General features: G+C 39.9%; 1 protein-coding gene across 1 annotated transcript; it reads left to right on the top strand.

Annotated features, from left to right (window-relative positions):
• The first annotated feature begins 88 nt into the window (after nt 1–88).
• Nucleotides 89–27,448, top strand: LOC308321340 (glutamate receptor ionotropic, kainate 1). Its single transcript, XM_080772182.1, has 15 exons — nt 89–453; nt 9,155–9,322; nt 10,547–10,804; nt 12,685–12,866; nt 13,501–13,554; nt 14,697–14,870; nt 15,342–15,485; nt 17,538–17,645; nt 19,738–19,851; nt 19,951–20,154; nt 20,843–21,066; nt 24,879–24,997; nt 25,175–25,392; nt 25,881–26,106; nt 26,637–27,448. Exons 1-15 carry the CDS (start codon nt 369–371, stop codon nt 26,924–26,926), a joined length of 2,568 nt encoding a protein of 855 aa, XP_080628308.1. The 5' UTR covers nt 89–368; the 3' UTR covers nt 26,927–27,448.

Below are 27,448 nucleotides of genomic sequence, written 5' to 3'. Positions count from 1 at the left end.
TGGATCAGCTGTGTGGCTAGACTAGACTAGAGGGACGCGCACGGCGCACGCTGGCCTGGTCTTTAGATGTAGAGTAGAATATAGATAAGTATACGGAGTACTGATGGGGGCATCACGGATTCGGTACACTGAATTTGGGAGGCGATAACCGCTGTAGGAGTTTAGAATGGAAAAAACTGGAGTTATCACCAATTGCAAGTAGAGTGTTTTTCCTTTTTCTTACAATGTGTGAGAGGAAGATGTGGGTTGGAATTGGATGCCATGCATACTTTCGTTGTGGATACAAGAACTGACAGGCTATCAGCATGGATTTAAAAAGGGGGAAATAATATCAATGCTAAATTCGACTCTGGAGCGATCAGCTTACCATGGAAAAAAGGAAAGGACTGTTATTGTGGCTGCTATACTTCACGGCGGAGTTTTGTCTCAGTTCGCAGCAAGTCCTTAGAATAGGTAAGTGGAACTGATTGTCTTAAGAATTTTATTTAAAGGTTGACTATCATCATGGAGGCAAGGTTTTTATTTTGGAAGTTATGTTTTTGAATTAAATAAATAATTAGTTTCCGAATCAGAATTTCTAATTTCTTGGTCAAGTGTCCACATAATTAGAAAGAGATTTCTCTCTCTCTCTCTCTCTCTCTCTCTCTCTCTCTCTCTCTTAATCAGGGCAAATATTCTAAATTAATTAGGCCTATTATGATTGCATACAACACTGGCACTTTAATTGTCAAGTGTCCACATAGACTAGTGTTTTCTTCTATTTAGGCTGTTCCTTTTTCATCAGGTCTGTTGTTTCACTCAGTCTGTGTTTTTAATTTGCAAAAGTTACACACAGGTAAAGGAGGCCACTACAATAAATGACCTCAAAAGGGTTGCACAGAGTTTTTGGCACATCAAACAACATCTGGGACTGGGTGGAGAAAAGTGGTAAAAATGTGGTCCTGATGAAAGTCAAAGTGAGATTGAATGCACAATTTGTACCCACAGGTGACGTTTGATCAATAATGGCCAACATTTGTATTTTGATTATGATTATACTGTATCATGTATGTGCATTTTCAATTGGATGTCAGGTAAACTAGGACCTGGTAAAACAGACAGAAGCGGGTCTTGGTATGTTTTAACTTCTGTAATTTATAAAGAAGTGCACTTTACAAAACACATGACATGTCAATAGGCCTACAGAAATATTGCAGAGATCTGTGATGATAACTGTATCAATCATTGGAGTGAGTGGTATAGATTTTTCAGTTGAGGATTGCAGTGATCACACAAATGTCAGACTCCCTGCCAGGATTATAGTGGCCATGGGCAACAGAGCATACTGCACACAGTCAAATCCTCAGTATTAATTTAACCACTTGAAACTCTTATTATTGTAGAAATACATTAACAATTTAACACACAGAATGTGTTGGCCTCTTTTTCTCAAGGTTAAACAAAAAAAGTCACCACCACCTCTTCTCTTGCCATTACATAACTTTGAAAGCTAATAGGCCAGATAATCTTAGATAATCTGCATAATCTTTCTGAATCATATATCACTCTCTGATGCCACCTAATCTTTGTTGTCATTTTCTTCCTGATCCTCAAACTCATAATCTCTCCCATATGGTATGTGTGACTCTTGCTCAATTAATAATTCTCTCTCTTGGCAAGCATTGGCATCATTTTTCACCCACACCTTTCACTGGGTCTGGTAATAATGGTAATCCTCCACGGTTCCACCCTCAAGCCCTTAAAGTTAACCAAAAATATATAGCAGAAATTCTCTTCAGCATATTATTATACATTCATGCAGCAAGAGAGGAGAGCACCAAAGATGTATAAGTAAAATCCTTAAATGTTAATTTAACTCCGAGTGTGTATACATAATGAGTTAGAGTTACAAATGGTTTAATGAACACTTTACTGTAGTAGCTTGTTTATCTTGTTACTTGCGCAAGCAGAGCGTGCAAGTAATGTTGTTTGTCCGATGCGTATGTCCCGTGGCAGCGTATGACGGAATGATTAATTTGTGCTTCACTGCTTGATATGGCATTGGTGTCAGATTACATACATGTATACATAGGGGCATTACCTTTAATCCACCCGACACTGAAACATATCATTATTACGTCACCATCGAGAGCCATGCAGTTATACCCTGGCATTGGTACATACTGTATCTTCATCACGTCATATGCTGCTACAGGACTTACGCATCAAAAGACCCAAGTAACCACAGTTTACTGCTAATCAACTTACAAATGGCATATACCGTACATACATAGAGACATTTCCTTTAATCCACCCGACACTGAAACATATCTTTATTATGTCACCATTGAGAGCCAGGCATTGGTACATATCTTCATTACGTCATATGCAGCCTCGGCATACGCATAAAGCAACCTTAATTGGTTGTTATTAATTATGTAACCAGTAATTTACAAGGTTCAAAAGGTTCAAGGTTCCTTCAAGAGTTTTCAAATAAGGAATATTTTCTTTCAGTCTAACAGATAAACCCAAAGAAGATACTTAAATATAATAGAATATAATAGGAAGATGGCCTACAATAACATACAGGACATTTAAACAGTGCAGTATGACTCTGATCAGCCCATAGTGACAATCAAAGCAGATGGGGTGGGTTATTCTAGGAGCGTGGCAACAATCAAGAAAATAGTTGAAGTCCTCCTACTTGTGTGCAACACATTTACACATGATGTGTAAATGTTTCCTTACAACATGGTCTAGTCACTATATTTCGTTGCTGTCGGGAGGAAAACTATTTTTTTTAGGTTTTTGATTATTATTATTTTTTACATAAATCTGTGCTATTGAACACCATTTACGCCTGTGTGTTGGTTAAAAACATATTGAACCAATGAAAAGTAGTAAGAAGCACTTCTTTGGATATATTGGACAATTTAAACCTCTTAATTCCATTGGACCCTCAAACTATCTGCTAAAGCAACTCCACCACCTCTTCCCTTCTTCATGCAAGTCATTGACAATTATATAAAGTCACAACACCAAATTTGATTAGGCTGTATTGCTTGTTTTGAAAATATAAGGTTTTCTTAATTTCCTGAAAAGAAATAAAATAATATATATATATTAATAATAATTTAATTTGCTGAAAAAGGAACATTTGGAGTTAAGTGGTTTCTTCCTGACAGCAGAGCTATTTTACTGCTAAATAGGGCATACTATACACACTATACTGTACTATACAAGGTTATACAAGGTTGGATTCTCCTAATATTGTGACATTGACTTGATCACAACCCCATGCCTTTCGCTCTTAAATGTTGTGATGCTGGGTCATTAGCAGCAATCACTGGAACAGAGAATTCTTAGTGCTCCACATCAAACGATGCTAGTAGGGGTGGTTAGGACTGCCTTCACACTCTGGCACGAGTCCAGGTTGAAGTGATGCTTGTTGGTGGAGGTGGGGGCTGCTACTGGGAGCTGGACCAGGATTAGGCTGTAGAGAAAGTAAAACACTACGTCATTGTGCTCCTTGTCCTTAAAAGGTGTTGCTTCGTATGATTATGGTAGAGCCACCATGGCTCACTGTTTGTTAACCACTTAAAGACAGGGTAACAGATTATGTTGTTGTGTTACTTAAGTTCAAAGTTGATCAATCGGATGGTTCTCGAAATGTGGGGAAAACAAACAGACACTCACTTATAGAAATGACATGCATTTAGACTAGATTGGAGCCCGTTGAACATCGACCAGCCTAATCGGAAATGGTGCAACTAAAGAATAATGCATGTCTCTGCAACCAAATTCTGGGCCATGGGACAAGCAATCTCTGTGGGCCCCACGCCCTCATGTTTTTTAGTGTTTTTTATTTTTAATTGAGGCTTATTATTTCCATAAATGGAATTCTGTGTCAGCCATGTCTGAATGGAGTCCAGGCCAGTCTATGATGATTGATGCCAGTAGTATGATGTCATGTTGATGACATCACGGTACACCATGCCATGTTATTATGCAGATCTATCAGTATTTTTAAACAGGTCCGATCCAACTGACTTATCGCCACGCAGTGCATCACTTCCTCGGGTCCTCGGCTTATTATAGACAAATTCAGAAACGGGTCTCATGGTTGCAGCTTACGTATTTAGGCGGACTCGATGTAGCTGCGGGGTTTAAACCCTCACCAGGCACACCTCTTCTACAGTAGTCTGCTATAGTAGTCTGCCTCAAACGTTACTCTTTTACTTGCTTTTTACTAACACTAACATTACAAAGATGCCCGGGATGAACCTGTGTAGTTTATGGCTGCTCCAACAGTAGTGGCAACATTAAAAAAAAGAAAGAAACGGAATGTCAAAATATCTACCGCAGTGGCTGAGACCAGAGCCATATAGTAATGGTTGAGACAAAGCAGTGAAAGGTCCTGAAAGATACATAACGTCTTACCCAATACCCAATCTTTCTGTTTTAGGAACACAAACACTTTATACCTCATACTTTAATGCTTAGTGAGGCGAGGTTACCCCCACCCCACACCCTTGGACGATGGGGCCTCACAACAACTGCAAGCAGGGCATGCATGCCATGATGTGCACCTGTTGGTACCCTAAACAGACATAGTAATAATACCATAATACAGTACATAGGGAAAGACATTGCTGATACTTGAAGTGGTTGCACAACTTAAAAATAACTTTGGTGTGTTGAGACAATATGATGAAATTCAAAATTCACAATTTGACATTGAAAATGTTTATCCACAGTGAAAATTACTCCTGCACCTGTTTTACAGTAATATTTACAATGTGGATGCAGTCCATTCATTCCTTGGCTAACGACATTCACCTTTGTAACACGGCAGTGCCTATACCGCATTTTGAAATAAATATATTAATCAAATTGAAAATAACATTTAGAAACACTGCTTCACCACAGATCTACTGTATAATGGCCATGGAAAGTATTTTTATTTATTCTTGAGAGCAAATCTTCTGGGCATCAAAACAGGCTGCATGCTTCAGAATTGACAAAGCGAGACATAGTCCAGTACCTGCCTGTAGACCTTCTCGCAATTTGGTGTTGGGGGAATTTCTCACTTGAACTGAGTCAGTGGGTCCCTAGACATGAACAATCAACCAGGTGCTCATCCGCCATAGTGCCACGAATGGCGCAATGGCCACATCAAATATGGCCACCATCGGCTATGATGAAAATACAACTTTTTTTGTTTCTGGGTGTATTTGCACATGTAATACCTCCATTCTGACTAATTGAGGCATGTGGAATTAATTTCTGATACTATTTTAATCTTTATGGGTGATATTAACCTTGAAAGGTCATGGCCAAGGTCATTTAGCTATTCCAAAGACATTGGCCATTGTTAGGAGTAAAAATAAGTGCAATAAGTCTATTTCAACTAATTCTGACATACTCTTTTTCAAATCCTCAAAAATGATGAAAAACGGCTTGCTATAGTATGCCGTCTGAGATGGGCTATAGCCCATGGTCCAAAATGATGAAAAACGAGGGTTTGAAAAAAAGACGAAAAATGATTGAATAAAAACATTTATATTGATATCTCAATGACAAGATGATCCTTAATGGTCAAATAGTATCAGAAATGCATTAGACTTATTGCACCTGTTCTTACTCACTAACAATGGCCAGGTTATGGCCAAGGTCTTCGGAATGGCAAAATGACCTTGACCATGACCTTTCAAGGTCAATAACACACCTGAATTAGTCAGGATGGAGGTATTACATGTGCAAATACACCCAGAAACAAAAAAGTTGTATTTTCATCATAGCCGATGGTGGCCATATTTGATGTGGCCATTGCGCCATTCGTGGCACTATGGCAGACGAGCACCTCGTTGATTGTTCATGTCTAGGGACCCATTGGCTCAGTTCAAGTGAGAAATTCCCCCAACACCAAAGTGCGAGAAGGTCTACAGGCAAGTACAGGACTAACAACATTTCCTTATAGATATAGTACAGCATACAATTATTGCTATACTGCTTAACAAGCATTAAGTCAGATATGGCCTTTGCAAAGACAGACAATACTTATAAGCGTAGAAAGTTTTGCTGATGTGGGCAAGCAATAAGCATTGATTGCTTGGATCAACAGTCTTTACATTGAATGCATTCGGTCCCTCTCTGAAAATTGAGTTTAAATAGAAATTAAGCTCAGGAAAGACAAGTGTACTTTCCTATACTGCCGGGAATATTTGCAACCTTGCAAGCTAAGGAAAGGGGTTAAATGGATGTGTGAGAGGACTTCAGCACAGTTTGGCTACTGTTTGTCCATAATATACTATAACTATAATATATTCTCACACACTACTTTACAAGACTCATAGATTTCATTTAGTAGGCTTGTAGGTCGTCACTATCTAAATATAGCTTACATAATGTAGAATAGCAAGTGGGGTAGGATATAGGCAACTAACTTGTTTGTATACCAAATGCAGTGGCTAACTTGAAGCAAGCAAACATTTTGAAGAGGTTGGCAAAATTCACTTGTTATCGGTCCTTTCACAAAGGAGATGACAAATTTAGCCTAATGCATTTAAAGGAAATCTGTTGTCTTTTCTCCAGGGAATTTAATATCCCAATGAATAGAATTAAGGACTCTAACCCAGCAGCTGCTCAATGAAGCTTAGTAACCATAATTAGGATTGGCACTTTCAAGCATGCTTCTAGAGACCGGGGAGTCCAGACAAGGCAGTCTCAGTTTGGGGTTGGAGGCTATGCTGCCAAACTAAAGAAAAAGGTCATTCACAATCCAAGTCTCAAGGGGAGCTTTTTTACACCTCTTTTTGCCTTCAAAATCGATCTCAATTTGGTACAATAACCTTTTGCCAGGTGCCAGTCAGCTTAGCGATATCCCTTGCAAATACAACACTGAAATAGCATCAGTATGATTTATACTTCTGGCTAATGCTCATGTATATTGATTCACTATTGTGAAATTGGCAGAGCTGTAAGGAGACAATTTTATTAGTTTTGTCTCTGTTAGCAGTCTCTTTAGAGATCTTGAAGGGCTGTTAGCATCATCAACTATCTTACATTCTCTAATTTTACCTTTCTCTATCTATCTTACCAGTGAAGACAGTGTCACCTGTTACAGTTTATTTTTAAATGTATACATTTCAACAATATTCAATATCTCAAACTATTTCTAACACCAACCCCTACCAACTACCAGTTGAGGCACCCTCACAGCCTTATGTTTATGTTCCCGTAGGGCCGATTCATACTCCTATTTTACCGCTGTTTCGGCGCTGTAGTGCCGAAACGATTTCGGCTCGTCAGAAATTTTCAGTAGCACCGAAGAGCCGACTTCAGGACGGTACCCGCCCCCCCGAACCTCAAATGACGTCAAATTGTAGGCTCTACAGAGCCGAACCGACTCAAATCAAGAAAGCAAGAAAGCCTTTATGTTTAAAGTCCCAATCTTATTGGAACAATTTAGTGGCAAATAGGCCTATACAATTTCTTGTCCGATTGTCCATCACATTACACTACTAGAATTTATATACACTTTTTATAAACAATGAACAAATTAATAACTAACTAATATTAACATATCCCATCTATCATAATAACTAACTAAAATGCCTTTAAATCAACGGTATGCTAATGCTGACATTGAATTTGACAATGATGGGGGCACGGTGGCACAGTCGGTAGTGCTGTCGCCTCACAGCTGGAAGGTCCTGGGTTCGATTTCCGCTGGGGACGCTGTGGGTGCTGGCCGTGTGTTCTCTCCTCCATGTCATCAGTTCCCATGCATACCTGCGGGGTTGGCGAAAGGGCCTTTCTGTGTGGAGTTTGCATGTTCTCCCCGTGTCCCCTAGGCCTAGGGTAGGTTCCTTCACAAAAAACATGCAGTAATCCAGGTCTCTAAACTGCCTCCCCCCTGGCCACGTTATTCCTGTCCCCTGATTGAGGGGAAAGGAATAACGTGTTCCTTACACTCATGCATGAAGGAAGCATAAGTTCAAGTCCGTTGCTCACCCCAGGTTGGCGGAGGGTGTGTAGAGCCCAGGATCACATTAGATAATTGACACAGGGGTGACAAATGGGTTACAAAATCGTGGGATAAAACATTAATACAAAAAAAGAAAATGACAATGATATTTGACTCAGTCTCTGAGTCCATCTTTGCTTTGGGTGTTGGTGTTTTTCCTGCAGTGCATAAACAAAAACATAAATAATCTCATGACAGTGACTGTGACACTAATATCTTTGTCTATTCTATATGAATATGATACTTCAAAGATGGCTTTGGGTTGATGTGCACTTATGAAAGTAGGCTAACTGTAGGGAGAGCAGAATATTATTTTTCTTTTTCTGAATTTTGTAGCCTATTTCACAAATCCTATCATCCTGTGATTAACATCTGAAAGACGTGGGTGAAAAAGACATGCAGGTGCATATTATTTTCATTCAGGGAAATGGACACCTCACGTTGTTCCAGCCATATCATGCAGGTGGCGAAAATCCATCATGTTCCTCCATTTAATCCTGATGTTTGTCATGATGCATTTTGTCATTGAAATGTAAAGCAGCACATGCTGCTTGTCCATGGTGAGAGTCATGTGACCATATTGCTGGCCATGGCATGCTAATACTATAACCATCATCTGGAGCGCCACAGTGGATTAAGAGTTGGATGGGTTCCAGAATTATCTTCACATTCTCCACACTGCCCCTCACTCTCCCCACCCCCCTCCCCATAACCATGGCACACTTATTTTGTGATTACATTTTGTGCTCAAACACAGTTACTATATAAAAGATCATAAAAATTACTTTTTAAGAGAGACTTAAAAGCATAATATATTAAAAAGTACTAATAATTAAAAATCTAAATATATACTGTATGCAATCGAATTTAGGAATTTACTAATTAGTTCATACCTGTATGAAACTGTTTTAACTGATTGCTGTCAACATGCAACTGCTTTAAATGATTATTGTCAACATTATTCTCTTTCTTTGTTGTTCTTGTTCTGTGTAATCATTGTAAATGAAGGTCTACCTCAATGATCCCTCTGAGAATATTTAAAAAAAAAACTTTAATGGGATTAAATATAATACACTAAATTACCTTTGCACCTCTAATGTGACTCTTCTCCTCTTTTCCTCAAACCCCTTTCTTTTCTTTTTACAGGGGGTATCTTTGAGACCCTTGAGAATGAGCCCATTAGTGTGGAAGAACTGGCCTTTAAATTTGCTGTAACCAACATAAACAAGAACCGGACCTTAATGCCAAACACAACTTTGACATATGACATACAGAGAATAAATTTGTTTGACAGTTTTGAGGCGTCAAGACGAGGTAAGGATGTTCATATCTTGTTTTCTAGTGCTCCTTTAGTTACAGATTATTCAATATTAGTGCCACAAAAAACATGGCACATTATTATCTGGGTAAAGGCTTTAGATTGTGTCTGAAACCATATACTAACGTATAACATACAGCAGTGGTTCCCAAAGTGGGGTCCGGGGACCCCCAGGGGTACCTGAGGGAGTTCCAGGGGGGACCCATCTATTTTGTTCATGTTCATAAAGTGTTTAAAGCAGTGGTTCCCAAACTTTTTCATGTCAAGGACCCCCAAATTGACACTACTTAGTGTGGACCCCCATTTGAAAAGATATGCCAGGGACCCCCATAAGAGAAGACGTACACATTTAGACGTCTACATTTAGACGTCTACATTTAGACGTACACATTTAGACGTCTACATTTAGACGTCTGTATACATTTAGACTTAGACCCCCGAGTGCCTCCCCAGTGTCCCCCCGAGTGCCTCCCCAATGCCTCCCCAGTGTGCCCCCCGAGTGCCTTCCCAGTGCCTCCCCAGTGTGCCCCTGAGTGCCTCCCCAGTGTCTCCCCAGTGCCTCCTCAGTGCCTGCCCAGTGTCCCCCAGTGTCCCCCCAGTGTCTCCAATAGCAATACAAGAGCAATAATACAAATTAATCTTAATGTATTAATCTTATTAATTAATTAATCAAATTAATTAATTAATCAAAATTGCGGCCTGTGCCCAGCACCATGCCAAAGCTTTTTCCTGCAGGAAACACTGCTTGTGGTTGTAAATATATTGTTATCCGTGTTGCGAGGATGAGGGGGTACCTGGAAAAATATCTACCCCAAAAGGGGTACCTGGTCCAAAAGAGTTTGGGAACACCTGACATACAGTACATACTACCCAGTAGGCAATTTTCTGGCTATTACTTAGTATCAACTAAGCAGTAGTGTTTCACTTTCGACATACTAAAAAGTAATTTTCCACGTATGTGATTTTGGTTGCGGCCCCAATGCCCCATCCAAAATTACATAACATGATATGGTATGTTATTTGGTACGCAAATACATTTTTAGCATGTTCGAATTAAGTGAAACCCTACTTTTTAGTAGATACTAAATAGTAGGCTGAAAATAGCATACTGTGTAGTACTGTACATGTATGTAGTGTCATGTTAGTATTATGGTTTCGGACGCAGACTTGCCCGCTAGTCATTATTTTATCCTTCTGCTCTGTCCATCACATTACTTTAGCCTGTGACCAGTTGGCCCTAGGCGTTGGAGCAGTATTTGGCCCTTCTCACAGCTCTTCGGTCAGTGCGGTGCAATCCATTTGTAATGCCCTGGAGGTGCCCCACATACAGACCCGTTGGAAACACCCTTCGGTGGACAACAGGGACAGCTTCTTCATCAACCTCTTTCCGGAATATGCACACATAAGTCGGGCTGTGTTGGAAATTGTGCAGTACTATAAATGGAAGACAGTCACCGTTGTGTATGAGGATGCTACTGGTGAGTGAAACGATTTATAAATGAAAATAACCAATCTACAACCTAGCAACGTAAAACGATTCGACGCATTGTGAGCTTGTACATTGGCTGTTTTTGGCATGTGATATTTTGTACAACCGAATATAAATTAAGCAAAAGGGAGTATTTTGTGGTTTTACAGATTCACCCAACCCAACTGATGGTTGTTCAGGCGGCTTCGGTGTGCACACAGGGGAATGGGGGGCGGGGGGTATGGGGGACGCTGTTAGCCGGTTAAACGTCTACTTATCTCAAAGTAGACACACTTGGACACTTGTAAACTGGCAAAAAAGCAAGCCGGGGTTCGAACGATGCATGATATCTCTACCTCTCAGCTAGGGACTCCCCTAGAGACCAGGATGATGAGCTTAAATGAGATGTGGTCTGTTATTAATGCCACTGACACCAGAACATCATAAATTAATACAAATACATAACCCTTTCAAAGCAGCATCGTTCAAGACAGGAATTATACTGTGTGATTGAAGGATGCGTCACAATTTGCATGAAAATACAAAGATTGACATTTGTGTGCGTGTGCGACACCGTGCGTGTGAGTGTATGTGAGCACATGCATTTTTGTCACATGTGATGTCAGAGCTGTGTCTGTCTATCTCCTGTGTCTTTGTCTTTGGACGTGTGCAAGGCAAGCTGACTATTGTTAGTTAACATTGCCCAAATTCATTTCCTCCGAGGTATTACTGTCATTTAAACCTGGTTTGTGTAACAGACTGCCTGAGGTTACAGGGTACATTATGATTCTGTCAGTTACCGTAACTGTTATAGCATAGTCCTATTCCTAATTGAGACATGGCCCTGCAGAAGGATAGTGATTTACTGTAGAATTTTGAAAAATATAATTATAATAAGCTCCCTTGCTTTTACATTTTTATAACTATCTAACCCAGTCCTAGTAAAATGCTTGCTCAGTGCTCACAGTTCTTAGGCAATTTAAAGGCGCACATCACTGTGCATATAAATGTGTACATCACATCTCAATGTTATGAGACTGTACTGTTATATTATGCATACATTAAATAAAAATACATTTCAGTTGAATCATCCCACCGTTGAGAGTTGATTGTAGAATATATTCTTTGTAGTATCTGAGCGGTAATATCTGAGCGACGTGTTATGTTGCATTATATTCGCTACTTTTGTACTCCACTTGTATGATGACGTATAGGACATTAATTTATGAAAAAACAAAACGTTGAAATATGGAGATACAAGGTTTATACCTGACAACAATGATATAGTAGACTGTATGAAAAGCCTTCTGATGTGTAATAGGATTATTGTATGTCCTCTCTGATTATGTTACTGCATGGTTTCCCCTAGACACATCTGTTCAGCATATTATGTGACTTCATGGGTTATGTTGACATTTGTGGATTTGATTCATCACAAGTTCTTTGTACACATACTCACATACTATACCAGTAAGACGCCCTGTGGTCGCGTACACGCATCTGTCTGGGTGACGGCAGACTGCTGGGCGAGCACTGGCGCTTTGGCATGGGGGGTCAGATCAACATATGGAATGAATTCTGTACTGGCCACATATGGAGCGTGTCTTGAGTGTACTGATGAGGTCAGCTCCATATATGGAGATCTAAGAGTGGCAGCGGGGGCAGTGTCTGGCCGGGTCTGTTGAGAACTGTAGTTTCCGCCGGCTGGTCTTTTGAAAGACCAACACCATGTAAATGTTGCTCAGTGGCTGCACACTTAATAGTTAGGATGGGTTAAATAAAGAGGATTAGTATGTGCAATGAAATTGGCCAGAATTGAAACAAACAGATCGATATTCTTTAAATGTTGAATGTTATCCAGAAAATGTAATTATTTTCTCTTAAATTAAGGATTGATTCGTCTACAAGAGTTGATCAAAGCTCCATCTAGATACAACATCAAAATCAAGATCCGGCAGCTACCAACAGGGAGTAAAGATGCCCGTCCTCTCTTGAAAGAGATGAAGAAGGGGAAAGAGTTCTTTGTAATATTTGACTGCTCTTATCAAACATCAGCTGATGTTTTGAAGCAGGTGAGCAGAATAATGGTAAAATGCAACGTTCCATTTGAAATCCAATTTAATTCTTCATTGGAGCATTCACCCTGTGCTGTTTGGGCATTTCTTTCTACTGTGCTCAAGATTAGACAAATTCTATTTCTTGTCAAATGCTATATTCATTTCTAAATCCAAGTCGAGCCTATTTCCTAGACATACAAACATTTAAAACCAAAGGCTGTAGCTAAGATTAATTGTAAATGCCACACAAAAATGAGTAAATTGAGATATTTAGACTCGGCGGACGGCTGCTCAGTTATGCCTGCCATACACACAATACAAATTGAAGCAATTTAAGTAATTTGGTTGTGTAGACATAGATATGGATGGATGGTCCCAGGGTTTTATCATTTCAGGCTACATCATAATATGTGGCCTGAAATCCAGCCTGACTAGCTACGTTCGTCTTTTTCTCACTTCGCTACTCAGTCTGGCCAGGGTCCTATTTGACTCAACAGTAGTACTATACTGTACTGTGCTGTATGGTATCAGGTACGGTCGCCCCTAAACCATCTTGCTCCTCGAATGTTTTCCGCAGAGCTAACCCCACCCTGTCTGTAGTACTCAAGTAAGCACGGCGTGAATATGGTCAATTATGTTTCTTCTTCAGATCTTGTCCATGGGCATGATGACAGAATACTACCACTTCTTTTTCACCACACTGGTAAGCAACGTGGTCTGCATTGAATGAGAAGTTGTTAATTCAATGGAAGCACCGTACATTTGTCAATGTGATTAATGTATTTTGGCAAAATGCTATAGTATTACACATTCCATTGTGTTATTGAAGTGGCCCTTTATCTTGAAATATATTTATGCCATTTGAATCTGCGCAATATTGCTAAGGTATATTCTTAGCCACCTAAAAGCCCAAGTGTGACATGCTATCCAACTCCCTTCCCTTCCACCGTTGTCTCATTGTGAACTCAATGAGACAACAGCTATTATCGGTCCTTTTGCACTGAAAATTTCAAAACACTTTCAAAAGATTTAAAAAATGTTCAAAGATTTTCAAAACTTTTCAAAAATAGTGAAAATAGCTGATCTACAGGCACACCCACGATCCACCCAATGTAGATGTTCCTGTGAAACCAAATACAATAGGAATAGGGCCTAAGTGGTTAAGTAATAAGCATGCTAATTAGTCTGCACTGATGATAATGATGATGGTGGTGATGATAATATAATAATAAACTTTATTTATATAGCACCATTTTAGACAATGTCACAAAGTGCTTAACAATATAAAAACAATACATAACAATCAATTACAACAAGAAGGCAGGATAGAATTACAGTATCGGCAACGCCCTGCACATAGACACAGACAGACACACAAATTTAAAACCTGGGAGCGGACCAGTACAACCACAGTCTTATACTGTTGGCCACTAAGCAGCTCCACTGGAGCAGTTGGGGGTTCTGGAACCGGCAACCTTTCGGCAAGACGGCAACAAGGGCGCTCCTCTAACCCATAGGCCACCGCTGCCCCGAGTGTCCTATATAAGTGGGGGGTCTTTAATTTGGTTATTAGTTATTATAAAAAAATATTTAATGAGCTAGCAAATCTAAGTTCCAATGGTAGCCCTACTTGCAAAGGCCCTATCCTGCCTTTGTCACCAGGTTGGTCTTAGGGACCTCTAGTAGGGATAAATTAGAAGACACATGGGGCAATGATGATGATGAAAGTAACTAAGTAAATGTACTGTACTTTTGTACTTTTACTCATGTAATTTTTTTTTCTTTTTCTTAAGTAAAACATGTGAGTACTTTTTCCATCGCTGAGTGTTGTCCTAATGTCCTTAGGATCTGTTTGCGCTGGACCTCGAGCCATACCGCTATACTGGAGTCAACATGACGGGGTTCCGCCTCCTCAACGTAGAAAACCCACAGGTGGCATTGGTGTTGGAGAGGTGGGCCATGGAGCGCATGCAGGCCTCCTCCAAGGTTGAGAACGGCATGATGGAGGGCATGATGACGGTGAGTTCTCAGTCCATTCATCTTCATGTCAAAGACTTTTAACACAAAAGACTTGGAATGCAGTGACAGAATGCGGTGACAGAAGTATGTCCGCTAAAATAAAGATAACTGCATTGGAAGGGGCTGAAAGTAACACAAGCTATCATACAACTAAAGCCACTGTGATAAAGAAAAGAAATTTGAGTTGGTACGATTATCCATGATTGCAACCTTGCAAGATTGCAAGGTTTGCTCTTTAAGTTTAAATTGAGAATTTGGAAATTGGTGCTCTCTCGGATGACTGTTCCAGTAGTGGGGACTCTAACAGAAGACTGCTTGCACTACACAGTCCCTTCTGGTAGTTGCCCTTGATGCCCTGCCACTACTGTCCTTCTGCCTTCTGTGGAAGAGTTGGCCATCAGTGCCAATATAATGGCAGTGATGACGAACTATTGGGTTGTTGTGCATGATTATGTGCTTTTCTTTGAATAGACAGAGGCAGCTCTGATGTATGATGCTGTCTACATGGTGGCTGCAGTCTCCCAGCGTGCCTCTCAGATCACTGTCAGCTCTCTGCAGTGTCACCGACACAAACCCTGGCGCCTCGGTTCACGATTCATGAACATGTTCAAAGATGTGAGTAATTGTTTACTTTGTCATACGAAAGTAATGTGATGAATACAGTTCAAAATAAGATTTAAGACTTCTCAGTCCCTCAGGATTTCATTATGGAAAGTATTTGACAAAGCATAAGTGATTAATTTAATTCTTTTTTACAATTTGTCATGTACAAACACTCTTCAACTGGCATTTTAAATAATGGTCCATAGATTGTGTGTAGAACGTGCAGGGGCCTGGGCCGTGGCTCAGCGGTCCAGGCACCTTGGCCGGTAGCCCGAGTCTGGCAGTGTGCCACGGGTTCGACTTTCAATCCCGACAGCCTTTACCGCATGCCACTCTCCCATCTCTCTCCCCTATTTCCTGTCAGCCTACTGTCTGTCCCTCTATCAAAAATATAAAATAAAAGCGAAAGCCACAAAAAAAAACTGGCAGGAAATCAGGTTTAAGCGTTTTTTCACACTGCTCAAAATGGCGGAAATCTGGTCAAATAGCGCCCCCTTTGGCAAATTGGAGTAGGACTGGTTTCAGCCCTATTGGCATGACCCTCTAACTCTAGTCCTCTACCATAATGTGTAAGGTTCATAAACATGTGACTCTGCATGTAAGTACTAGGGCCAGAAGAAGAATTTTCATAAAACTGCCATTTTCATTGAAAAAACAAACAAAAAATAACCTAAAAACAAAACCCAACATTTTCTTTTTTTTTACTTAATAATTTTTATCCCACGATTTTGTAACCCAGTTTTCTTTTTCACCCAGTGCCAATTATCTAATGTAATCCTGGGCGCTACACTTCCTCTGCCAACCTGGGGGGGCAGCGGACTGACCTCATGCCTCCTTCTATGCATGAGGAGTCCAAGCTGCTTCTTTTCACCTGACAGAGGGGAATTTCCCTGGCCGGACGTAGCGCGTGGAAGGGACACGTTATTCCGACCAGTTCCTTTCCCCTCCATCAGGCGCCCCGGATGGCCAGGGGGAGGTAGTTTTAGAGACCAGGATTACGGCATGTTTTTGTGAGGGTATCTACCCTAGGGGTAGATACCCAACATTTTCATTAGATATTTGTCCAAAGTTAATTTCACCGTTCATCAAAGAAGAGTAGATATAGATTCTCCATGAATAGGGTGACAATATGGGTGTCACTCAATAAAAACACAGCTGATACAGTATGTTTACAGAGGATGTTACCTATGCAAGCCTATGCTAAACCTGCAGGAACTATACACTGTGAAATCCTGATTGTTGTACTAATGTTAATAAATGTAAGCAAATGTTTACACTCATGGTTAAAATACCACTGAGGGTTTAATTTACGGTGTGCGCACCAATAAAAGATCCTGGGCGACTTGTGTCCTTGGTCCAAGAACAGTAATGACACCCAACACATGCTGTTGGGTGTCATATAGTGTTGATTGGTGAGGATTTACTGTGGTACTCGATGACAGATAAATCTACACTGGGTAATCCAGGTCAAACAGATGTGAAATGTTCTAATCAAACGGTCGTGATACTAAACGATCTCATAGTTACCACACACCCTTCACAAACATATGTATGTGAAGAACATTGATATAAGCTCATGTACACAAAATCCTCAGTGTTAATTTACACATGACACATAACTCCAAGAACGTAAAATGGAACCAAATGGAACCCTACGTTACACTTTCAGACTAATAGAGGCCATGCCTTCATCGTTGATTAACATCACTGCTCACTGTATACAGTCTATTGTTATTATGCATCATGGTCCACTCTCTTGAGCAGCTATATGTTATGTTGAATTATCGTAAAATACTGAGAGCAATTAGTGTGGAATTATGCACCATTCCAATTGTTGTAAATGTGGCAAATGTGGCAAAAAACACACCCAGTTGCAATTACAGATAAACAAATTAGGCTGCTTCAAAGTGCATTGCTTCATCCGTCATTCACCTCTATATCTTCATATTTCATATTTCGATCTTCAACCCTCGCTCTGTGGATTTGCATGATTCTGTCTAGACTATGGGATAAAGAAGTGTACAGTATCTGTAGCCTATTGTTTTGCAACTCCCATTACCACAGGCACAATGGAATGGTCTGACGGGACAAATCATTATAAACAGGACAGACGGCCTACGGAAAGAATTTGATCTAGATGTCATCAGCCTAAAGGAAGAGGGAATATTAAAGGTGAGCTAACCAATATAGGACACCACATGCCATCATTAATAATTTAATCAAACCGTATAAGTTTAATCATTTAGGCAAAATATTTTGGTCATTATATTTTGCTTGATTGTTCACAGCACACAAAATAATACTAGACAATAAGTGGACAATAAGTTGTAATTAAATAGTATTGATATTGTTCTCACAAATAATTGAAGGTATCAAATCGCCAGTGTGGTTCATGTTAACCAAAACTAATATTGCACACATATATATATTAGGGGTGTAACGATATAGTAACTGCATCGAAAAGTATATAGAAATGTAAAACAGCAACATTGATCGTTTTGCAATGCAATTAATCGGTATTGAATCGTTTTTCTATGCAATTAATCGATTGTATCAATATTGTAGCAATTTTTTGAAGAAAAATGAAAAAGAGGGGTTTAATTGCTTAATTTAAAATAATGTCAATGTATTTTAAATAGTTACTGTATCGATTTCAAATCATTGAATCGTATCGGATCGCCATAATGAACCAATATCGTCCATGTATCGTATTGTCAACCATGTATTGTGATATGTATCGTATCGCTGTTAAAATGTATCGTTACACCCCTAATATATATATATATATATATATATATATTTATTTATTTCAATGTTGTACTTAATGTTGTTACTATGTTAAGTACAGACATTTTCAATTAAAATGCACTCTTTCCATTATTTCTGTAAGCAAATTGCAGGCAACATCCGTATGAAAAGAATATGGAAAAAGGTTTGTATTGTGGATGATGAACTGGTAGAATGTGCAGTAGCCGTGGTGAAAAATGTAACTAGCCTTGCCTTGCCTTGCCTCCTATTGCCATCTGTGATGTTGACCCTTTTTTGTTGTTGTAAAAAGTGAATATGTGTTTTTGGTACTGAATTGCAGAACTGGCCAAATCCTTCTGTCAAGGGCATAATGTCAAAGGGTTTTGAGATATCGGCCTCCACTAACAGCAGCAGCAGAATCGCTACAGCTGGACTGAAAAAGTGGGCCTAATGACGAACACTGGCCTTTATTGCATTTTAATTTGCCAACTTGGTCTGTGTACCGTATCCAGTCTACATGGTTCCCCAAGTGAAGGAGGGAAAAAGATGTACTGATAACGTCAAATAATTAATAACCGATCTACAAGCTCACAATACCAGTTATGAGCTTGTAGATCTGCATTTTCACAAATTTGATGATGGGTTGTATAATAAACTGCTGAATTGTCCCAAAAGAAAATTAATTTGTATAATTCAGTCTGATTGGAAGCATGGATAAAACAAAGCAGAGACCCCCCCCCATCACCCAGCATATCTCTGCTGTCAGGAAGAATCCACCTAATTCCAAAATGTTCATTTTTCAGGAAATATATATATATATATATATTATTATTATATATATGTGTATGTGTGTATGCATGTATGTGTATGCATATGTATGCATGTATACAAAGCAATACTGCTTCATCAGATTTAGTGTTGTGAGTGACTTTATAAAGAGGGGGAGAGGTGCCTTAGCAGACAGTTTGATGGTCCAATGGAGTTAAGAGGTTTTGTCCAAAGCGCTTTTTAATACTTTTCATTGGTTAAACACTTTTTAACCAACACACAGATGTAAAGGGTGTTCAATAGCATTGATTAATGGAGAGAATAAAAATCTAAAACCTCAAAAATGGAGTTAAATTGCAGAACTGCATCCACATCCACACCAATGGTTCAACCTCACAACATTTGGAACATTGGGAATCTCGGCACTTCCTTAGTGGCGCCCTGTGTAGAACTCAAGGAAACACTGTGCTGGGTAGTTATAGTCATCTGAGTCTGTACACTCTCCAACTTTTATCTTCAGTATTTGTGTTTGTACCTCCCTCTGTATCTCTTATTTTAAGTTAATGTGTAGATGAGTGGTAAGTGGGAACTCTGTCCTAGTGTGTGAATACAGAGTTTTACAGGGTCCACACACACACACACACACACACACACACACACACACACACACAAACCTACACACACACACACACACGAGATAACACTATTTACGTATGTATAAATTATCTGGATTAATTATCTTTCACAGATTGGAGTGTGGAATTCCAACACAGGCCTTAACGTGTCCGACAACAACAAAGACGCAAGCACAAATGTCACTGATTCAATGGCCAACCGGACCCTCGTTGTTACAACTATTCTGGTACAGTATAAGTATGCTAAAGGCAAAGCAGTATGCATGACACTTATTCAGGAATATCCGTACCTATTTTACTGACATTAATGCTTTGTCATTTTCCAGGAAAATCCTTATGTCATGTATAAGAAATCTGATAAACCACTGTATGGCAATGACCGCTTCGAGGGCTACTGTCTGGACCTGCTCAAAGAGCTGTCCAACATCCTGGGCTTTTCCTACGAGGTGAAGCTTGTGACTGACGGGAAGTACGGTGCTCAGAATGACAAGGGGGAATGGAACGGCATGGTGCGAGAACTCATTGACCACGTGAGTACGGACGGAGCACCGCACTCACAGAAAGAATATAGAACACTTAATTATCCTTATACAGCAATGCAACTAAATTAACCAACTAAGCCCTGTTTTATTCTTTGTTGTACAGTGGTGTCACACAGCGAAACCAGCCGATCTACCAGCTTTTTTTTAAAACTGGGCAATGGCTGTTGGAAATGCATGTCACTCTCGTTATAGTGGCAAAAAATAAGTCTTCTGTGTATTACCCGTTGTAATAGTATTTAGTGCTGTAACCATTATCATAATACTTGTAGGACAGTCTGATATCAGTACTATGACATCATATTAATGACCAGACCGTGATCAGAAATCACAGACAGACAGAAACATAGACAGACAGATATTTGGTATTGTGGCTTTATAGATTTTTTGAAGTCGATCGGATGGACGGACGTTTCTTGCGATATGCAGGAAGGGGACACACAGAAAGGCAGAGATATGCTGGGGTATACACTCAAGTTCAACGCATGCAGAGATTTTGCACATTCATAGATGACATTTCTTTGAAGATTTTCACCTACAGTATACACCTATTTTCACATGCCCAAAATAGGGAGGCCAGGTTGAATGTGGTTAAAGGTGTGATCCATGGATGTATACAATAGCAATAAGCCATCAGCAGTACAGCCCATCAGTGTTGGATGCTTTTGTTATTCACCAGGTGGCGGACCTTGCTGTAGCCCCTCTAACCATCACATATGTGAGGGAAAAGGTGATCGACTTCTCTAAGCCATTCATGACACTGGGGATAAGCATCCTGTACCATAAACCCAATGGCACCAATCCAGGAGTGTTCTCCTTTCTGAATCCACTCTCACCTGACATCTGGATGTATGTGCTGCTGGCATGCCTCGGGGTCAGCTGTGTACTTTTTGTCATTGCCAGGTACATTGCCACTTAAGAGAAGAATTCAAATGTAATTTGATTTACTGTACTATCTGTCGATACTAAAACATGTTAACACTAGAAAAGTGCGGTCCTCAGAGTGCAGATCTCTGCCAGGCTGGTTTGGCTATACCCAGGACTGTGTCAGATGTGGGGTGTTTTTACAGTATTAAATAATTAAATAATTATTTTCACTTCTTCAATGTATATTACCACATAGGCTCATGAACAATCAGTAGTGTTTGGTTGAACTTCGTTTACAGTTTAGTCATGCTGCTGACCATCTACACTGTAGATGGTCAGCAGTATGTTTAGCAGCATGACTAAACCCCCTGCTGATATTTATTTCTGGCATAATTATTTAAATCAAGTTCATTAAAATTGTACCTCATATTCTGGCATATCCACTAGCTGATCTATTTATTTTAATGTGCCAGAGTCATGCCATTACACAAAGGTGGTGAGCCTCATGATCTTAATAACTACAGGCCTATTTCCATTATAAATAGTATAGTAAAGATATTTGGAAAATTAATATTTAACCAACTATCTAAACATCGCAATGATCATAATATTCTATCTTCTTTTTGATCAGGTTTCAGGCCTAATTTCTCCACGACCACCACACTAACACCAACAATGTTTTTTCTTCATTTGGTAAAACACGGGAGCAATATTTATTGACCTCACTGAGGTTTTTGATATGGTGGACCACTATCTTCTTCTGGATAAATTGTATGCTATTGGTCTCTCAAGACAATCTCTATTATGGTTCAACTCATATCCCCACCACAGGCGTCAACTGACGCCTGTGTGTGTCTCATATCATGTTACCCAGTCTGACTGTATGTTAATGAAAAAAGGTACCCCAAGGCTCATCTCTAGGAACACTTCTCTTCTCAATTTTCATTAATGATTCTCATTTATTTTTCAAATCTTTGAAATTGAGCATACATTACAGGCAGATTTTGACTCTGTGGCTGGATCCTAAACTTTCATTTTGGACCCATATCAACTCAATTGTTCAAAAAATAAATGACAGTCTGAAAACTCTATATCGATCCATCAACAGTTTCTCCTTCCAGATTAGAAAAAGATTAATCTCACAGCTACTACTACCAATAATAGATTATGCAGACATCATATACCAGAATACCACCGAAACAAATCTCTACCCCCTTAATGTAACCTATAACAACCTATGTCGATTCATACTGAGAGATGCCCTTATAGAACCCACCACTGCACTATGTATGAGTCTTGAATTGGTTATCACCTAAATCTCGAAGACATTCACACTGGCTGCAATTTATGCAATGTATTTTCTTTAATTATTCTACTGAGTGATGGTGTAGTAGGGGTTGATCAGCTCAGAGAGTTCATGTTCAAATCCCACTCTTCCTGAAGTTTAATGCTAGTTATTGAGCTTCATTTACTGCTATTCTAGCAGTGGCTCACACAGCCTCAGCCTGACGACCTCAAAACTCTAATTGTCGTAGTGGTTAAGATGTCGGCTTTCCACGTGGGAGACCAGGGTTTCGATTCCCGGCTGTTACACTAACATAAAAAAGAAGACCTCAACAGTGCTAAGAATCATCTGATTAATATGATTCTGTGTTATTTTTACTAACTGAAGGCTAACGACTAACTGAAGGCTAACGAACAAAAGATCACTTCAGAATTACCAGGAGACTTTTGGCTGAGAGTCTCTGATTGATGGCGCAGTGGTCTAATGATCAGGCTTTCAGTACAGACATTCCATGTTCAAATCCCATTCCTCCTACAGCTCAATGCTGCAGTAATTTGAACTTTTCAAGGCTTGAATAAAAAATCTAAACTCAAAAGCACCAGGAGACATCTGCTGAATGCCTAAAGGTTCCTTGGTTCAATGGTGTGGTGCGCTTGATCGGTTGCCTCTGCTACAGACAGTTGGCAGGTTCAAGTCCCATGTCATCAAGGTGCTGGAGGACCATCGGGAGACGGTGCTCTCTCCCCCTGTTTCCTGAGATGTAACAGTTGGGGCTTATGTCTGAAAGAACCCTGTCCAGCTAACCTTTTACCATGAAAATGTCCAATTTAACATACTCTTACCACCTCTCAGTGTGCCCTTTTCCAACTGGCCTGGAAGCCAGACATAAAAGAGGGACTTTCCCACCAAGTTTTGGGCCACCAATCAGGGCCCAGTATGCAAATACACAGACTATTCTGTCAGATGATGGGCCAAAACCATGAACTATAGTATGTAGTTTTTTCATAATTTTCACATTTGTTTTTGAAATCGTTGCGAAAACCATGAACTATAGTTCATGGTTTTTGAGACAATTAAAAAAAAATATGAAAATGATTAAACAAATAGTTTTTTCATCGTCAAAAGTAAAAAAGTGACAAAGTCAAAAGTCAATGTCGACATTGGGGCCCAGTGGGGCCCAGTATGCAAATACACAGACTGTTCTGTCAGATGATGGGCCAAAATGCATTGCTATTTTATTTTTAAACGTTTGACCTAATTCTTATCTGTAAAATGTTAGGTGGACAGGGTTCTTTCAGACATAATCCCCAACCGCTACTTCTCAGGAAACAGGGGGAGAGAGAGCACCGTTTCCCGATGGTCCTCCAGCACCTTGATGACATGGGACTTGAACCTGCCAACTGTCTGTAGCAGAGGCAACCGATCAAGCGCACCACACCATTGAACCAAGGAACCTTTGGGCATTCAACAGATGTCTCCTGGTGCTTTCGAGTTTTTCTTTTTTATTCGAGCCTTGAAAAGTACTCGAGCATTGTACTATATAGGAGCAATGGGACTTGAACATGGAATGTCCGTACAGAGAGACTGATCATTAGACCATTGCACCATCAGTCAGACACACACACACAGTCAACGTCTCCTGGTAATTGTGTGTGTTAGCCTTCAGTTAGTAAAGTTGAAACACTCCAGCATTAAGCTATAGGAGAACAGGGATTTGAACATGTAGAGGTGTATTTACTGAAGGCTATTGTTAAGCAGTGGCTCACAGCCTCAGCCTGATGACCTCAAAAGTCTCATATCTCCCCTGAGCCATAGGCAGTTGCTTTGGCTTAGTGGTTAAGATGTTGGCCTTCAGTGCAGGGGACCGGTGTTCAATTCCTGGGTGTTACACTAACATACAAAACGGCACTCAAAGCATCTGATGAATGTGATTCTATGTTCAACTCTTGATTCTTTCAACTTTACTAACTGAAGGCTAACATACAAAAGATCGCTTAACAGTACAAAGAGGCAGTTGTTACTGTCCTCAGTATCGGAAACAATTTCTTGTCCCGTACACTCCATCATATAACCTAAGGCATACTGATCATCCTTACTTTATGGTTTCCACTAGGGTAACAAAAGAAAGTGGTCGCCATGCATTCAAATTTAAAGCACCATCTGATTGGAATGCCTTACCAAGTCTATTTAGATCAATCACTTCTTTCAATGTATTTAAATAATCAATTTTACTCATCTTCTTTCCACAACAAAGTGCTGCCAATATGCACATTCATATTTATACCTCGCTTATTCGGTGATGTTGTCTATAATTATTATTACATTTGCATGATGATACCGCATGTTTGTACTTTCATTTGTTCATTTGTGTTGAGGACCCCCTCTAAAATGAGAAGGAATGTAGTCTATGCAATAATTAACCCAGCTTGAATATTGATGGTGACTACAGTTATTGGAGTATTCATCAGTAGTAGCGCAGGAGAAGTAAAGATCTACTTAAGAAACAAATCAAGGTGTTTTCTGTTTTGTGATGTATTGAAGCAGTGCCATTCTGTGCCCGCAGGTTCACTCCCTATGAATGGTACAACCCTCACCCCTGTAACCCCGAATCAGATGTGGTTGAAAACAACTTCACTTTGATCAATAGTGTGTGGTTTGGAGTTGGAGCTCTTATGCAGCAAGGTAATACTATTATTCTTTATTTGATGCCAGTCAGAGGAAAATGAGACAAAATCGTATTATAGTCCCATTTAAAATTCTTAGAATTTCTTTTTAAACAGAATATATATAAAACACATTTCACTCTCTTTATGTTTGTTACATTTTAATTGATTCTATGTTATTGTTCTTTTCATATAGGGTCAGAACTAATGCCTAAAGCCCTCTCCACAAGGATAGTGGGTGGAATATGGTGGTTCTTTACATTAATTATAATATCATCATATACTGCCAACTTGGCTGCCTTTCTCACTGTGGAGAGAATGGACTCACCCATTGACTCGGCAGATGACTTGGCCAAGCAAACTAAAATTGAGTATGGAGCTGTGAGAGATGGCTCCACCATGACCTTCTTTAAGGTAACAGTTTTTTATTTTATTCCTCTTTAAAGATGGAGTGCCATGATTTTTGTACTTTTTCTCTTTTGTACTGTGTCTTTGGAGTTGATATTACTCTAATAAACCCTCAGGTGTGGTTATAATATTCAAATATGTCTTCCCTGTGAATTTTTGGTTTCTTCCAAAAAGCTGAAAGCCTTTGAGTCAAAAAGGCCCAATCGAAATACACCAGTGAGACACTAAAATCATTCCCTCGTGGCTGTTGCTCCGGTCCTCCCTCTATCCTTTTATTACTCTATGGAATCAGGTATACTTAATGAACTGGTGGGTGTGGCCACATAAAACACAATTTTAACACTTTCTGTACACTGTTTTTCAACAAAATAATCTCCTCCTAGTATAACCATAATACCTTGATCACGGCACTCCATCTTTAGTGTCACTCACAAGTGTAAATGAACCTTTAAGCTCAATTCTCTGACACATACATTTGTCTTCTCCTTCAACAGAAATCTAAAATATCCACCTATGAGAAAATGTGGGCATTCATGAGCAGCAGGAAAAACACAGCTTTGATGAAAAACAATCGGGAGGGCATCCAGAGGGTCCTCACCACAGACTATGCTCTTCTCATGGAGTCGACCAGCATTGAATACATCAGCCAGCGCAACTGCAACCTCACACAGATTGGAGGCCTAATAGATTCAAAGGGCTATGGAGTGGGAACGCCCATTGGTAAGGTTGAAGCTGGTTAAATTACCGTAAGCCTAATTTGTACTACGTAAATCTGCTAAAAGTGACACTGTTGTGAGAGTATAAATTACGCTTAAAGTGCAAGACCACTTTGGTAGTTTGGTAGGGGGACTGCCCATAAGTCAGACATGCCGTTAGTCAGACCTGCTTGGCCGGTTAAGACTCACCCGTGCTGCGGGTTAAAAATCACCCGTGGCTCCCGGCATGCGTGGCGGGTTACAACTAATCCGTGATGCGGTAGAGGTTTTGGTTGTGTAGTTACCTTGCCATGATGTAACCCCAAATGTGGACAAGACATTTTTAAATAAATACATTATCCAGTGATTATTGATGCCAATAGTTCTGGGTGCCTGACACAGTGACCTCCCAGTCTGTGACCCGTGGTAGGACCACATTTCTGATGTGGTCTGTCCAAACATTGAACTTTTTCTTACTTTCAGTTACGTAACCGCCTAAAATGCATGAACTTGATAATGGTTAGGATGCTCATGTATAACCCCCCCTCCCTATAGGTTCTCCTTACAGAGACAAGGTGACCATAGCCATCTTGCAGCTTCAAGAAGAGGGCAAGCTGCACATGATGAAGGAGAAATGGTGGAGGGGGAATGGCTGTCCAGAGGAAGACAGCAAAGAGGCCAGTGCCCTGGGTGTGGAGAACATTGGGGGCATCTTCATTGTGCTTGCTGCTGGACTTGTCCTCTCCGTTTTTGTAGCTATTGGAGAGTTTATTTACAAATCCAGGAAAAACCTGGACATTGAGGAGGTGAGTGTGGGTCAGTGTGAATGGCACAACAAGTATTAACACCCGTGACTCAAATCAACAACTGTTACAAACCTTCTTATGATGCACACTTGTAGACAGAGACAGTATATCATTGTCTATTTGTCTTCATGAGGACTAGCGGTGGTTCTTAAACTTTTTAATTTTGAGGACCCACATAACATATAACTCTGAAAGTGTTCATATGCAATCTGTAAGGTTACGGGTCCATGTGGTTCCAGTACAGTCTTAGAGTTACAGACCTGTAAGGGTCCATTTGGAACCCTCTCAAAGAACCCTGAAGGAGAGAACCCCTGGACTAATGTAATCCCTGGACCAACAGAGCAGGGAAAAACAATTAAAGGGACACTTCACCCTTTTTGCAAAACAATATATTTTAATGACGTTTAGAAGCTTTAGATCACTTTCCTGGGGGTATTTATGTGTGTAATATGTGGTTTTAGATATTTTAGATTGTAGCAGTGAGCCTGTTGTCTCTGATGTCATGGACACTGGTCTCACTACCTTCCTGGACTACAATTCCCATAATTATTTTGTGCACTG

Source organism: Protomyctophum bolini (genome assembly GCF_963924005.1).
Source record: "Protomyctophum bolini genome assembly, chromosome: 9".
NCBI classification, from domain to species: domain Eukaryota; kingdom Metazoa; phylum Chordata; class Actinopteri; order Myctophiformes; family Myctophidae; genus Protomyctophum; species Protomyctophum bolini.
The sequence above is the reverse complement of the archived record's forward strand: the minus strand, read 5'-3'. Positions and strand labels throughout refer to the sequence as shown.

Bases quoted from the DNA above. Each gene is read 5' to 3' on its own strand.
- LOC308321340 (XM_080772182.1), top strand. From the start codon at position 369: ATGGAAAAAAGGAAAGGACTGTTATTGTGGCTGCTATACTTCACGGCG. The intron at 13,555-14,696 runs GTAAGCAACGTG...TAATGTCCTTAG, and splicing joins ACTTCTTTTTCACCACACTG to GATCTGTTTGCGCTGGACCT. The intron at 24,998-25,174 runs GTAATACTATTA...CTTTTCATATAG, and splicing joins TGGAGCTCTTATGCAGCAAG to GGTCAGAACTAATGCCTAAA.